This window comes from Salminus brasiliensis, chromosome 5, assembly GCF_030463535.1.
Source record: "Salminus brasiliensis chromosome 5, fSalBra1.hap2, whole genome shotgun sequence".
In the NCBI taxonomy this organism is placed as follows: Eukaryota; Metazoa; Chordata; class Actinopteri; order Characiformes; family Bryconidae; genus Salminus; species Salminus brasiliensis.
This window is the reverse complement of record NC_132882.1, coordinates 9,010,510-9,026,365: the sequence shown is the minus strand read 5'-3', so window position 1 is coordinate 9,026,365 and position 15,856 is coordinate 9,010,510. Positions and strand designations below refer to the sequence as shown.

The window sequence follows — 15,856 nt, the reverse complement described above, 5'->3', positions numbered from 1 at the left end:
GCAAAAAAACCTCAAGAAAACCCTAAAAGTGTGGTACTGAGCATAGAAGGCTTTTCCTAGCATCCAAACTAAGGACTGTTTATGAAACTGTCTTTTTAAGGAATTTTACTGTCATAAAAAGTTTCAACTGACCTCCCCTTCAGGTATTAAACTATCCTTCACATCATCTGTTACAGGAGGACAGAACCTCTGCGTTAACGTAACCATACCCCATCAGCCCAACAGAGGGCACTGGACATTACAAGATGTTGGACTAATGTGACCAGTAGAGTCAACTTCACATTAGTGGACCTGTCCCTTATTAGGTAATATTTTCCTTGACTGCAGTCCGAGGCCAGTGTTACAGACATCCCATAATAGGCAGCTGGGCTTTGTTTCAGCTGCGTTCTGTTGAGGGGAACATGCAGCGAGCTCAGCCTCTACTAGAGCCAATAGTGTTAGATAGATATATCGTCTGTGTGGATTTCTGTAACTCTGGAGATATGCAGTACACAGATGGAGCTAGGGCCTTCGTAAGTGCAGCTTCAGCAGTGTGTTTCACTAAGTAGCAGACAAGGTAATTAAAGGCTTTTTGTGTTGACCAGGAAAACACCAACACATAAATCACTGGACTTAGCTAAGCAGCAGAGTGGTTCCACTCCTCCTGAACAGCAAACAGTGTTGGAACTGAGCTGGAACTGCTGGGACTGTAAGAAGCTGCTCATTTCTCTGTTCTGGTGCTAAAGGTTGACCAAGTATGTCAAGATAGCCTCATAATAGGTGACATTTAGGTTTGTATTGATGTAGTAACGTTAACAAGCCCATATTTCAATTAATTTAGAGTATATATATATATATATATATATATATATATATATATCCCTTAGAAACCTTGGGCGGAAACAAAACTCACAAGTGGGAGCCATCCTTCTCTGATCAGAGCTATTTATAAGTTATTGATAAAAGTCACTGAACCACCGCATACGACTGTCTGCTCAGGTCTGCTGATATAATCATAATATAATATAACTCATATAGTAGAGATGGTAAGAATAATAAAAGTATTAATGATGGGTAGTTGTGGTAATAATAATTGGAAATAGTCTGTTCTTAAATGGTCTTGAAGGTTCTCTAGGGATGCACCGATACCACTTTTTCCTTTTCGATACCAATACCAGATTTTCATGCATCTGCCGATACTGTGTACCGATACCGATACAAACTCTGACTTAAATACTCTATAGATGATTACAAATAATGATATTTAAAGTGTTCCACTTTTTATAGGTTGTACTTTTTTATATCTGACCCGAAATAAGATATAATAAGCTTGAAAGAACAGCATTTCCTGGTTGTGGAACTGCACATTCAAAAGTTTCAGAGGTGAAAACATACAAATTTGGCACAATGCAGAAACACGTGCAGGTAGTATATGCATAATCTTGCTAAACTCGACCAAACACCTTTTTAATTGGTGTTCACATTCAATTCACATTTCAGAGCACTGAAAAAAACACAAAAGCAAAAAGTGCTTCTGCAGCAATTTCACATTCAGGTGCACACCTCTGTGTGAAAAGGGAATAAACTTCAATGTGCGGCCTTTTGGATTCACGGCCAGAAAAACACCACATGGAAACAAAAAGTGCTAAAAGTTCCATTAAATGTCTGTTTAATTGTAATAACTATTTATGACGAGCTTTTACTGGTTGCTTGAACGTTTAGTTTCATAACAAAATATGCAAACAAGAAATGTGGGGTGTCGGTGGTATCAGTGATCAGTGGCTATTACTGATACCGATACTGTGTGTAAGTGCCAGGTAACCGATAAACCTACAACAGGGTCATGGGCACCTAAGGCTCATTAATGCAATCCATAGAGGCCCAATCCTCACAATTTACAGAACTTAAAGGATCTGCTGCTAATGTCTTGATGCCAGATACCACAGGACACCTGCAGACCTACACAATATTAGGCAGGTGGTTTTAATATTATGGCTGATCACTGTACACTTTTCAATACAGGCAATTTATTTTGTTGCATAAATACTAGTGTTGATATGGATGAGGTACAGGTCAGCATTACCTCATTCAACCCACCTCTGCTTAAGCTCTGGAGTGTTTTACAGCGTTGCTAACAGCCTGTTTGCCCCTGCGTGCACCTCTGACTCACAAGACCTAATACTGTCCAAGTTTGTTATGGTATAAACAGCTCCGGAGAAGCTGTAAACATCCCCTAGAGAGAATTATGCTCCCGGTGTGCAGGGGCCCACTGTAGAATCAGGCACTCCTGCCAGCGTACCACCCTGCTCTGTGCACCCTGTCATACGCTGCTAAATTGATGTGATGGTATATATTAAATTACGTAAATGTATGGCAGCTCGGTTCGACTGAGAGTAGTTTACACAGCGAGTGCTGGGAACCTAAGTGCTGGCCATAAAATCCACTGCAGTCCATGTGAGATGAACACTAGATTTGTGTAGCTATTAAAAAGGAGGGCCTTAATACATACAGATACAGGGCATTATTTAATAGAGCTATGAAAATGAGCTAACAGACTGCAGGTGAAATGAGAGCTGGGTTTTACAGATGTTTACAGGCTGTGTTAATAGAATATGTGGTGTATTGGTATTTGCACTGGCTTTAAATGGCTGCAGCATACTGCCTAAGGCTCACGCCCTTCGACTGTCCAAAATCCAGTGTAGTTGAATCCAGGATTTATACCGCTGTGAGTCGGACCCTCAAACATGCAGAGCCTCTTCCCTCCCACAGCTGAGTCCACCGCAGCTGTTGCCACTGCAAACCCTCTAGACCTGTGTGTCCATGGCAACACACTCCTCTCCACGCACTGTGATCATTACTGAGCGGCCTCTGGGCTGAAGGATCTCCGTCATTTCTTAAATGCCATTCCTGTGATAAGCTTTCAGTTTGCCTGTCTCACCACTGTGTGTCATTCGGTTTATGAGATAATATGATGAACTTTCATATTTGGAATTCATTTTAATTAGTGAAACGATCCAGGATTTATTAATTAATTAATTAATTAATTTATTTATTTATTTCAAATTCTACTCCATATGTCTACCCAAGGCCAATTACTCAATTCCCATTCATGTGAGCTCCCCCTATCACTAGCAATGCCCCAACACTAGGAGGTCTCGTCTGATACATGTAAAGTTGTGGTTCTCCATCAATGTGTTCATCATTAGAAAATCTCCAAAGTTCTTCCAGTGGAGTCTAGTATTATTTAGAGTTCTCCTCAGATCAACACCTGGTTTGATGGTAAATCAGGGCTTAATGGTGGTAAATCAGGTGAGCTGCTGCTGCTGCTGCTGCTGCCGATGATGGAGTTGAACACATCCTCCACGCTGTGCTGGCTGGACTGGGGGGCGTCCAGGAGAAACCTGGAGGAACCGAGCTCTGTTCTTCAGACTAGCTCACCGACAACATCTCACTACTTTCTTTCTTCAGAACGAGAAGCTCTTGTTCTTCTTCACCGTATTTATGTTCACCTGCATCTGTTCTGATGAGATCAGGAGCTTCTACAGTAAAAACTCTTTTACTGATGAGAAACACTAAACTAGACAACAAAGGGTCCTTTTAGAAACTGAGTTTGTTCTCTATCAAGGCATGTTCCTCCTCATTAGACACTTCTGAATCAGTTCATTATCAAGGCCAGCTGTTAACAAGGCCTACGTGAGATGAATTCAACAGCAGGAAGGGCTAATATTGGCAAAACCATTTTATTAGATGTTAAATATTTTAAATATTTCAGCAGCAAAAGAATATATTCACTGATAATTCACTGGACTTATTTACATGATTTTTTTTATAATGTTATATGCTTCAAGATGTGATAGTTATGTGTGAAATACAAGGCATTATGGATATCAGTGTTTATGGATATCAGCAAATGGCATTATTCTGGGCACATCTAAATGTCTAGGTTTTTTATTTAGTTGCCAATTATCTATATTTATGTTCTATTACTTGAAATAAAAAGTATATTACAATCATTTTTAATACACATATCTACCTTTTAGTTTGTTTTTTTTTACTTTTGAAATGTTTGCATGCGTATAGTACAGTGTAAATGCTTTAAAACACTCAGAAAACCTGATTTAAGAACTATTCAACTGGACAGGAAACATATATACACTTAACCTACCTTTAATACAATCATTTGTGGTGTTGAGTAAGTCAACACCAATTCGTTTATCCATGTTCTCTCCTGAAGGAAGTCCAGAATGAACTCATCCAGTACCTGGTTAAAAGAAATGAACCAGTAAGGGTTCAGTAAGTAACAGTCAACAGTTCTGTGCATTGAGTTAAAAACTAAGTACATCCATTTATCTCTCTTAAATTCCACCACCAGCTCACCTGATTTACCATCATTAAGCACTGATTTACCAAACCAGGTGTTGGAGAAGAACTCTAAATAACACTAGAGTCCATGAGGAGAGCTTCAGAGATGTTTTAATGATGGAAAATCAGAAATAAAATGAATGGCCTAATGTCCGAAAAGTATCATTTACACAATTTGGGGAAATTGTGCAAGTAACATCTATAAAGAATCCAGAATTCCAGTGGCTTTTTGCTGGGTGTCTGAGCAGTTGCACTGTTCAAACAAAAGGAGCTGGTTCTCTCTGTGACAGAATTCCACCCAGCTGTATCCCATCAAACGCTCATTGTGTTGTTGAATGCTGTTGCTACAAATAGTTCTGTCGAGACTGGACTTCCTCTATTGTTTGGTACACATCGCTGAGAGCAGAACGCCTTGCTCAGCAGCTGTTTGGAATAATGGGAGGTCACAGTGAGCAGGATTTGTGTCCCCCGACAGGCCCGTCTGCTATGAGACATGAACGGAAATGAACAAAGCATTTGGCGTTCAGAATGGCTGGCTCGGTCCTCACCTCCTCAGTGGGACGCTAAATGAAGCTGAACTTGCATCCAGCGTGGTGATAGAAATATTATGCAGCCAGTGGATTTCCACACAATATCCTGCCAGTTAGGCTCATTCAGCCAAGCAGCAGGTCAATGAGTAAATTACAGTCATTGCTGTAATTCAGTGTGAGTGCAGTGGCTGGACCAGTAAGGACTTCATTAATCCTAATCAGTCTGTTGGGTTTTGAAGGGATAAGGAACAGCATTAATGCATAGAGATCATCTGAAAGTAACAGTGTCTTTGGTAAACGCTGTAGTCAGCTGTAATCGGTCATAATATTCAATACTAATATTAAGAATCCTCCCAAAAACATCTGTATTGTTATACTGAGTCACATTTGTGGGTAATACACTCAAGCAATTAAGACCGTCTTAAAGTGGAGGTCCCTAGAATGTCAAACTCAATTACAAAACTCAGCAGAGGGCAGAAGGATACAGGAAGTGGAAAATGTGATGACGCCCAACACAGTCTTTCTACCTCTACCTCGCACCCGACAAAGGGGGTGGGAGAAATACTGGGTACACCAAGTTCGGGCTAGTGTACTTGGTAGTACAGACTTGGCAAGTTCAACTAATGAGTACAAACTCCAGAGGACGGGAGGACGCTGGACGGTACATTTGCAATTGGAACAGCAGAGTGGTGCGTAAAGCATTCTGGGATATTTGGCTGTGCCAGGTCCACACAAGTCACTTTCTGATGCGTCCTCGATAACACAAGCAGAACAAAGCTGGTGAAACTGTAAAACACCAGAGCGACATCAGGAAACATGGTGTTTGTAATACTGAAGTGCAGCTCCTCACCTCCAAACTCTGCTAGTTAAGAGAAGGCAGGTTGCTACATGAAGCAGGCCTCATGACCATGGCTTTTCCTGTGGGAGTGTCCGCAGAAGGGGAGCTCCAGATGGGCTTGCTATGAAGCAAAAGCCAGCTAGAGCAAAAAGAGATCAATGCTAGGCTAAAAGTGAACACTAGCTGACACTAGCTTTTACTAACCTCTCTCCATTGTCTGCTCCCTCAAAAACAAACTGGGCTAGCTCAGCTGAACAAATCTGAAGCTAAACCCACATCGGAAAGGAGAGTACCAGCTTTACAGGTAAGACTTGAGAAAGCCAAACCCAGGGAGAGTGGAGGCAAGACTTAACCTTACCCGGCTACAATCTCTTCAGCACGTCGCGCTGAGAGGACACAACAAGAGGACAGCGATCTGGTAAGACTCAGGAATAATTAGTGTTTTTGTTACAGTGTTAAAACAAATGCTATTATATGTGACTGTGAGCCTGGTGTAAAGCCACAAACCAGCCAATAAAAGCAGATTTTATCATTTTAAATCATCATGTTTCATCGAGGCAACATAACAGGGTTGTAAATAGGCCATGTAAACAATGTCTGGGCATTTTTGTCCCCATATGTGCTATTTATGCAACTGAAAATACTCAGTAAATGAATTATTTGTATATATATATATATATATATATATATATATATATATATATATATATCATAATCATAACTTATATATCTTTTAAACTCTTATGTTAATCTAGAGTTTATGGGCCCAAATATCCTACCACCCACTTCAAATATTCCGTCCCTGCCATGTTGCTTACCTAAAAACTTGAATACCTGCCACCGTTTATTTCTTAATTCCAAGTAATCGGATTGACATCCTTCATATGTTGTATAATTTGACCTTTAACAGGTATTTTGAAGGAAACACATCTCGTAGCTCTTCCAATAATGTTTATTGCAAACTTTTTTCCATCCACATAAAAAAAGAAAAATCACAGCTTAATAAAATACTCACAGCACATTAACAATATGTGTGTGTACGATCACAAACAAAATAGCAGCATTTACTCGTTGACTTCCTCTTCGTCTTCCTCGAACGCATCTTCTCCATCATTGGCTGTGGCCTCCTGGTACTGCTGGTACTCGGACACCAGGTCATTCATGTTGCTCTCGGCCTCAGTGAACTCCATCTCGTCCATGCCCTCTCCTGTGAACCAGTGCAGGAAGGCCTTGCGGCGGAACATGGCGGAGAACTGCTCAGAGATGCGCTTGAAGAGCTCCTGGATGGCCGTGCTGTTGCCGATGAAGGTGGAGGCCATCTTCAGGCCCCTGGGTGGGATGTCGCAGACCGCTACTTTGACGTTGTTGGGAATCCATTCCACAAAGTAGCTGCTGTTCTTGTTCTGGATGGCCAGCATCTGCTCGTCCACCTCCTTCATGGACATGGGGCCACGGAAGACGGTCGCCACAGTGAGGTAGCGGCCGTGGCGCGGGTCGCAGGCGGCCATCATGTTTTTGGCATCAAACATCTGCTGGGTAAGCTCTGGAACGGTGAGAGCACGGTACTGCTGGCTTCCTCTTGCGGTCAGGGGCGCAAAACCAGGCATAAAGAAGTGGAGGCGAGGGAAGGGGACCATGTTGACAGCTAGCTTGCGCAGATCTGCGTTTAGTTGGCCTGGGAAGCGCAAGGACGTGGTAACCCCGCTCATAGTGGCTGAGACCAGGTGGTTGAGATCACCGTAAGTGGGTGTGGTTAGCTTTAAAGTGCGGAAGCAAATGTCGTAAAGTGCCTCGTTGTCGATACAGTAGGTCTCATCTGTGTTCTCCACCAGCTGGTGCACTGATAGCGTGGCGTTGTAGGGCTCCACCACGGTGTCAGACACTTTAGGGGAAGGCATGACACTGAAGGTGTTCATGATGCGATCTGGATACTCCTCGCGGATCTTGCTGATCAGGAGGGTGCCCATGCCTGAGCCGGTGCCTCCACCCAGTGAGTGTGTGAGCTGGAAGCCCTGGAGGCAATCACAGTGCTCACACTCTTTCCTCACGACGTCCAGAACCGAATCCACAAGCTCTGCACCCTCAGTGTAGTGGCCCTTGGCCCAGTTGTTCCCAGCACCTGTCTGTCCTGCACCATCAAAAACAAAGCAGGGAGTAGTTAGGAGAAGGCCACAAAAATGAAATCCAATATCTCCACAACCCCTTCCCCCACCAGTGGTTAGCAACAGCTAGGCTTGTGCCAATTGTTCCCCATTTATCATTCCGACTGCGAAGACTCTGTGACTATGTGAAGCTGAGGTTCATGCTTGGGAGTGGGAGAATTCCACAGACGTCTGTGTACTGTTACAGAAAACTGCTGAACATGGCTTTGTTTGCAGCTTATGGCAGAGTACACTACTCAAGACATCTCCTGAAATCAAGGCGAGTGTTCTCGATGAACTGTAGCATTAGTCACATTCTTGAGGTCAGAGACATGTGATAGTGTATGTTTGCTCTGTTCAGTGTACAGACTGCCAGTTTCTGTAAAAAAAAATCTTCCATAATGCACACTTTTCCATTAGTCTCGTTATTAATGTTGCATGAGGCAGAGGTTAATGGACTGTGGTATTAAAGTTTTCCATTCATTTATATCTACTGTGTGGAAAGTCCAATTTGATGTTTCACAGGCATGAAATGTGTAATGTATGGAAACTACAAAGACCAAGTGGATCAGGAGCTTAGCACATGGGTGCACCGGTGCACCATGGGCATCTGTCCATGACACTACTGTGTATATACATTTGGATCAGTGTTTCTTTTTTTAAATACTTGTTGGCATACATACAGCATTTGCCATTTGCCAAAGACAACAACTGAGACTGAAAAATAATTAGCATGGCTGTTTTTCAGTGGCGAAATCCTCAGTCCTAAAACTCTTCTGCTTAGTAATTCCCCATGACTAACTCATCATTACTGATAAATTAGTTTTAGGGTGTAAAAGTCAAACTCAAGAGGTAAAAAAGCAGATGTTTTGTTAAAGATCCAGTTCATTCCAACAGTATCCACCTGGTATGTTTAACGTGAATCTTAGTGAAGTCAAGCCCAGTCATGGGCCACTGTTTCAGACCTGATTAGGGCTTTCAATGCAGAGTGTTTTAATGGAGAATAAAGAATCTGGTTGTTAATTACATGACAAGAGTAGTTGTAAACATTTCCATGTGGGATTCTGGTTGTTAAGCTGGGTAAACATCCCATTTGCCTTAATGTGTTACAAAATTAGGCAAAATATAAAATTAACACACTTATTACTTAAGTCAATATCTGTCAAGGTGTTTTTGGGTTGAAGGTATGAGCCTAACATTGACATTGAGGATCCAAATGCATTTAGCCATGAAAGCAGTAGTGGGGTCATGTAGTAATGGTGTTTCCAGTGGTCTCAATCCTAACCACCACTCCAGCTAACTAGAAGAACTGAATATAGCTTCATCACTCCAGAGAACGCAGTTCCACTGCTTTATTGCTCAACACTGGGGGGCTTTATACCCCTCTAGCTGGTGGTTATTCGTATAGCGCTTTTTACAACTGTTGTTGTCACAAAGCAGCTTTACATAATTAGTAAAAGACAGAGAAAAAAGAAATAACTTAAGAAGACATGAAAATCCAAGACCCCCAGTGAGCAGCCAACTGTGACAGTGGCAAGAAAAAACTCCCTCAGAGCTGGAGGATGAAACCTGGGGAGGAACCAAGACTCACAAGGGGGACCCGACCTGTCCTCCTCTGATCAGAACTATTTAAACATTATTGATATAAGTCACCAAAGCATCTATACTGTTAAACTGCTCTGATCATAATCATAATATATTAATCATGGTGTAGTAGAACTTACTATAGTCTTTTACTATTAATAGTGGTAATATTAATAGGGGCAGATAGTTAAGAGTCTATTTAGGTTTTAACATAGGCATTAGGCAGGTAGCAGTGGTAGGAGGGTGTGCCGCTGGTCTGGCATTGGTGGTGGTGGGGACGGGGCCTACTGGTTGGACTGGTAGGTGGCAGCTGGTCTGACGCAGGGCAGCTGGTCTGATGCATTGGGCATCATGCTTTGAACATACAGAGTATGCTTATATTACTTCATTACCCTATACTACTACTGGGCAGGGCCTCCTGTTCTCAAAATAGCCTCAATTCTTCAACAAGATGTTGGAAACATTTCTTTGGGATTGTGCTTCATGTTGACATCACTGCATCATTTAATTCATGCAGATTTTTCAGGAGCACTTTCTTGTGTTCTACTGGATCCAGATCTGCTAACTGGGAAGGCCACTGAAGAACACTGAACTCATGTTCAGTCATTTTCATGAAATCAGTTTGAGATGACATTTGCTTTGTGACATGCTGGAAGTAGCCATTAGAGGATTTTAGAAAGGGAATAGGTAGAATGGCCATAAGTATCTAGACAACCCTTCTAAAAAGTACATTCAGCTACTGGAGCAAAAAAAAAACAAAAAAAAAACAGCACTGGGCTGTAAAGCAGTGGAACTGCGCTCCCTCCAGTACCTTTGGGGCTCCACAACTAATCATCCAACATCAGAATCTGATATCTGCTGATATGGAGACTAATGGCAGGTTCTTACATACATTCTACAATCAAACTACAATTGCAAGATGTTGTGAAGTCTGGCAACACATACTGGTTTTTATTAACCAATGGGAAAAAGGAATAATAGGAGTCACTGTTGGTTCATGCTGTGTCAGACATGATTCATTTGATGAACTCGTCAGTTCATGCTCTCTCTAATCAGTCTAACACAGTACACTGAGGAGTCTTCCAAGAAGTATTCCCTATGCAATCAAGACTAAATGACTAGGCCAGTCCTGCTCTGAGCTTTTTTATGGTGCAGTGTTTTATTTCATGGATCTATTTTTTTATATCAACACCATTAAAAATACTTGGGGTATGGGAAGACCTTCATCTATAATTAGGTCAGTCTGAGTGGCTGTATTCTGACGTAGTTTCCAAGCTGATTGCCTTCAGATATCAAAAGAGGCTCTAATGTGTTTTCTTCCTGCACACAAAACACACACCCAACCCGATTTAGACCACATTCACATGCCATCAGCTGCCATTACATCAACTGACCACATGCTGCTATGTCTAAACGCATTAATGCAACGCAGGACTTCTCACCCTGTGGTCTGACCATAGCCATCCAAACTGGAATCAGATTTAGGAAGTTGACGAATATCTAACCACACATTAAGGACTACCTGGCATGTGAAGAGATCTTACCAAAAATGAAGTTGTCTGGTCGAAAGAGCTGTCCAAACGTGCCGGACCGGACACTGTCCATTGTGCCTGGCTCCAGATCCACCAGTACTGCTCGAGGAACATATTTATGGGCTACAAACAGAACACACACACACACAAAGCTAGTTCAGTAGGCTATATTCAGACCAAACCATTTATTAAATACAAGAATGAGATACATAAACAAAAGGGTTATATTTAGTCTCTGTGTTGATATCTGTAAAAGTGCGCAGTGAAGCAGAAGCAGAAGCCTTCATTCAGGTCTACTGAAAAAAACATCTCAAAGTTAGGTCTGGGTCTGCCAAATAAATTCCTTTGGAGTGACGACATGATTAAAAGCTTGACTTGAGGTCAATCTTTGTGTGAGGGCTGGAGGTGCAAGGCACTTGTGTGTGTCTGTGTGCTTGTTTCACACGTTTTAAGGACTATATATATATATATATAAAGATGGACAAAAGTATTGGGACACATATATATTACACCTACAGGAGCTTTTCTGACATCCCATTCTAAACCCATAGGCATTAATATGAAGTTGGTCCTCCTTTGCTCTAAGCTCTAACAGCAGCAAGTCTGGAGCTCTGCAGTTATTTAGTCAGCGTTGGAGACTTTTCTGCACTATGCTCTGAGCTCAGCACTCTGTTACTTTACCACTCATAGCTGATGGTGGAAGACCTAGGAGGGGAGAAGCTGCTGACCAGCTGACTGGTTGTTGCAGTGCAGGCTCCTATTACATCCAGAACCACACTGGAGTTCAGTGAGCTCTTCAGAGAACCACCCAGTCTCTCACTAATGTGTGGAAAGACAGACTGCATGACTAGGTGCTTGATTTTATACACCTGTGACAATGGGACTAAATAAAACACTAACATTTGATGATTAAGATGTGTCCCAATACTTTTGACCAGTCTACCTACTTTTTTGTTTTTATATATATTGTTTTTATATATATATATAAACAAAGAAGTACCACAGGACACCCTCAGAGGTCTTGTGGAGTCTATTCTTTGAATGGTCAGATCTGTTGTGGTGGCATAAGGGGGACCTCCTCAATATTAGGAAGGTGGTGTGGATGTTATAGCTGATATATGGAACATGTGGGTGATCCCATGTCCCAACCTGCGTTAAGTGTGTGTCAAGAGGTAGTTGAACAATGATGCTGATTCATACACACACACACACACACACACACACACACACACAAATGGTAGACTACTCACAGGATGCTTCATTGTAGTACACATTAATCCTCTCGAGCTGAAGGCCTGAGTCACCCACATAGTTGCCTGCTGGATCAATCCCGTGTTCATCGCTTATAACTTCCCAGAACTGGATGTGTCACCAACACAACAGAGAGAAACCCACTTTATGAGAGATTATAAGAGACACAAGTCCACCTGAAACCCTTCATATATCAGAGATTCATACAGACAGTGCATCTGTGATGATACACACCCTGCTGCATTCCTACAGAAGTTCAGACAGTGGTCACACACAGCAGGGCGCATCTCACCACACCCAGAGTTCACCAGACCCTTCACTAACACACTGTTCAGATCATGCTGTCCAGATGAAGGGTACACCCAGCCTGACATGAAGCCGGACAGTCCCTGGCAGCCAGTTAAAGGACTGGTTATTAGCAGTAGGGTGCTGCATGGTGTCAGTTTACATGGTCTAAATAGTGAAGCGCGAGACTCTTACCTTGGTTCCAATCTGATTGCCGCACTGTCCGGCCTGTATGTGAACTATTTCCCTCATTCTGACTGAGTGCACGAGCGTGAGGAGCACACTTCTACAGGAAGAGCTCAGATGAAAGCAGTGAAGGGAGCGCGCTTTATGAAGCTGCTCTCTGGAGGAACACGCGTTTCGTTTCCCACCCGTATTTGGACACGCCCCGCCTCCTGCGCTGGGATTGGCTAATAGTGCACAGTCGGGAGGGCGCGCTCCAATCCGCGTACCTGCTTTCTGACTAGATCACTTAGCTGGTGTGTAGAAGGCTGGCCACGCTGGATGGATGGATAGATAGTCAGACAGATAGATAGATAGTCAGACAGATAGATAGACAGACAGACAGACAGACAGACAGACAAATAGATGACAAATAATGTTGACAGACAGGCAGACAGACAGATAGATAGATAGACAGGCAGACAGACAGATAGATAGATAGATAGATATATAGATAGATAGATAGATAGATAGATAGATAGATAGACAGACAGATAGATAGATAGATAGATAGATAGATAGATAGATAGATAGATAGATAGATAGATAGACAAACAGACAGACAAACAGACAAATAGATAACAAATAATGTTGACAGACAGGCAGACAGACAGATAGATAGATAGACAGGCAGACAGACAGATAGATAGATAGATAGACAGACAAACAGACAGACAGACAAACAGACAAATAGATAGATAGATAGATAGATAGACAGATCGATAGATAGATAGATAGATAGATAGATAGATAGATAGACAGACAGATAGATAGATAGACAGATAGATAGACAGACATACAGATAGATAGATAGATAGATAGATAGATAGATAGATAGACAGATAGATAGATAGATAGATAGATAGATAGATAGATAGACAAACAGACAGACAAATAGATAACAAATAATGTTGACAGACAGGCAGACAGATAGATAGATAGATAGACAGGCAGACAGACAGATAGATAGATAGACAGACAGACAGACAAACAGACAAATAGATAGATAGACAGATGTATAGATAGATAGATAGATAGATAGATAGATAGACATACAGATAGATAGATAGACAGATAGATAGACAGACATACAGATAGATAGATAGACAGATAGATAGACAGACATACAGATAGATAGATAGATAGATAGATAGATAGATATAGATAGATAGATAGATAGATATAGATAGATAGATAGATAGATAGACAGACATACAGATAGATAGATAGATAGATAGATAGATATAGATAGATAGACAGACAGACAGACAGACAGATAGATAGATAGAGAGATAGATAGATAGATAGATAGATAGATAGATAGATAGATAGATAGATAGATAGATAGATATAAAGATAAATTAGTGCTACACAAACCTCTTGTTTTTGTCTGTTGACTCACAAAACACTTCCAGCAAAACTGCTATACTGGTGATAAGCCACTGTTCTTACTCTACTAGCTCTACTAGTATCAGAGTATGCAGAAAGTCAGTTAGAACACAGCCAAGCAGGCAAGCTGCTTTAAGAGATTCTGAGTGAGATCTAGCCAGCCCCAAGCAGGAGGCCGGGCTTGTCGGGTTACAGGTGGAGAAAAAAATAACAGGCCTTCAGCTTCGGTCCTCGCCCACGACCACTGAGTTTGAATGACAGAGCAGATGTGCAATCCCACCACAAGCTGTGAGTTTTCTTAGTCTGACAGTAGACTGGTGCAGAAATGTGCACTGGGGCCTGTAGTTAGGCTGCAGCATTTGAGTTGATCATTAGGCTTGTTATTGAGTTATTGAAGTTTAAACTGTTTATGAACAGTTTCAGGTAACAGTACAATACAGGTGTGTGAGGTCAGTCATGAGCAGTTGGAGATAAATTAAGCCTAATGAAGTGGTTTCTAGGTTCTGAGTTCAATCCTGGGCTGCACTGTAAACAGGGCTCTGTCTATATTGGCACCATGCTGCCATGCATGGATGGAATGATGGTTGGTGCTCAATCCAATACTATTGGCATGAGTTGGGGAGTTGGGGGTGATGAGGTCACAGCAATAGTAAAAAGCCATATCTTGACAATAGAGACAGGATAAACATTTTTTAATAATGTTGTGTCCATATAGTGTATTATATTTACCATTATTAGAATAGGATATTTGGGGCCCAATTAAATTTGACATATTTGATATGTGCAAAAGTATCTGAACAGCGTACCATTACTGAATTAGCTGTTAACAGTCACACACACTAACATTTTAAATAATCATTGCCAAAAAAACATTACTAATAGAATGGGAGGCCCTGGAGCAGCTGCATAAGAGCATTAGGTTACGGTGCCCAATGCCATGCATCAGCAGTGGGGGTATAAAGCCCTCCAGCATTGAGCTTTAGAGCAGTGGAACCGTCTCTGAAGTGAAGAGGCTTTATTCACTACTTTTGAGTTCTAGGTATGGAGAAGAATCATTCAACAACATTAATGCAAAATCTTGTGTAAAACCTTTACAGAACAGAAGGGGGTGTCTACAAACATTGGGACACATTTACGCAGAGCACATTTGGACATATCTAAAATGTCTGTGTGTTAATGTTAACCTGTTTAAAAATATACACGCCCACCCCCAGAGCCTCTGTTCCAATATGACGCAACTGCCTGACTGTAATCACGTGACAGGCTGGTCACTAAAACACTGTGTTCATGTGAACAGAGGGCCAAAGTCTTATGATTTTAAAAGGATCCAGAGACGTGATGACAGGGCCTAAGCCTCCTGACTGTGGACAGCAGATTCTCCTGTTCAGAAAGTCTTGTCTGTGCTGAGGGTAGAAACAGTTACTTACCCCGTAAAGAAATTATTACCGTCTTTAGAATCATGTTGACATGTTGAAGCTTCTTGGCTTGGGTGGTGCAACTGTCTAACTCACTGCATGCCAAGAAATGGGGGTTCATAAGATTGAAGTCTGAAACCCAGCGACCCAGCCACAGTGGTCCATGGTGGAGTCTCTCAGTCTGGGGGCATACTCTGATCATACTTTGTCATAACCTGCAGATGGGAATTATTAGTAGTAAAATGAGATAGCAGTGGACCCCCATCAAGAGGGTTCTGAGTGGCTCAGTGGTCTAATGCATTACCACTATGGCCTGGGGGTTGCGAGT

At 41.9% G+C, this 15,856-nt stretch overlaps 1 protein-coding gene across 2 annotated transcripts; it reads right to left on the bottom strand.

Annotated features, from left to right (window-relative positions):
- Nucleotides 1-6,649: 6,649 nt before the first annotated feature.
- On the bottom strand, nt 6,650-14,195 carry tubb6 (tubulin, beta 6 class V). 2 transcript variants are annotated; one of them, XM_072678702.1, is made up of 4 exons: nt 14,102-14,195; nt 12,217-12,325; nt 10,979-11,089; nt 6,650-7,837 (listed from the first exon to the last, which is right to left on the bottom strand). In XM_072678702.1, exons 3-4 carry the CDS (start codon nt 11,037-11,039, stop codon nt 6,774-6,776), a joined length of 1,125 nt encoding a protein of 374 aa, XP_072534803.1. In that variant the 5' UTR covers nt 11,040-11,089; nt 12,217-12,325; nt 14,102-14,195; the 3' UTR covers nt 6,650-6,773. The 2 variants fall into 2 exon arrangements, with proteins under 2 accessions (XP_072534803.1, XP_072534802.1); XM_072678701.1 differs by lacking the exon at nt 14,102-14,195 and adding an exon at nt 12,698-13,044.
- Between the last annotated feature and the right edge of the window lie 1,661 nt (nt 14,196-15,856).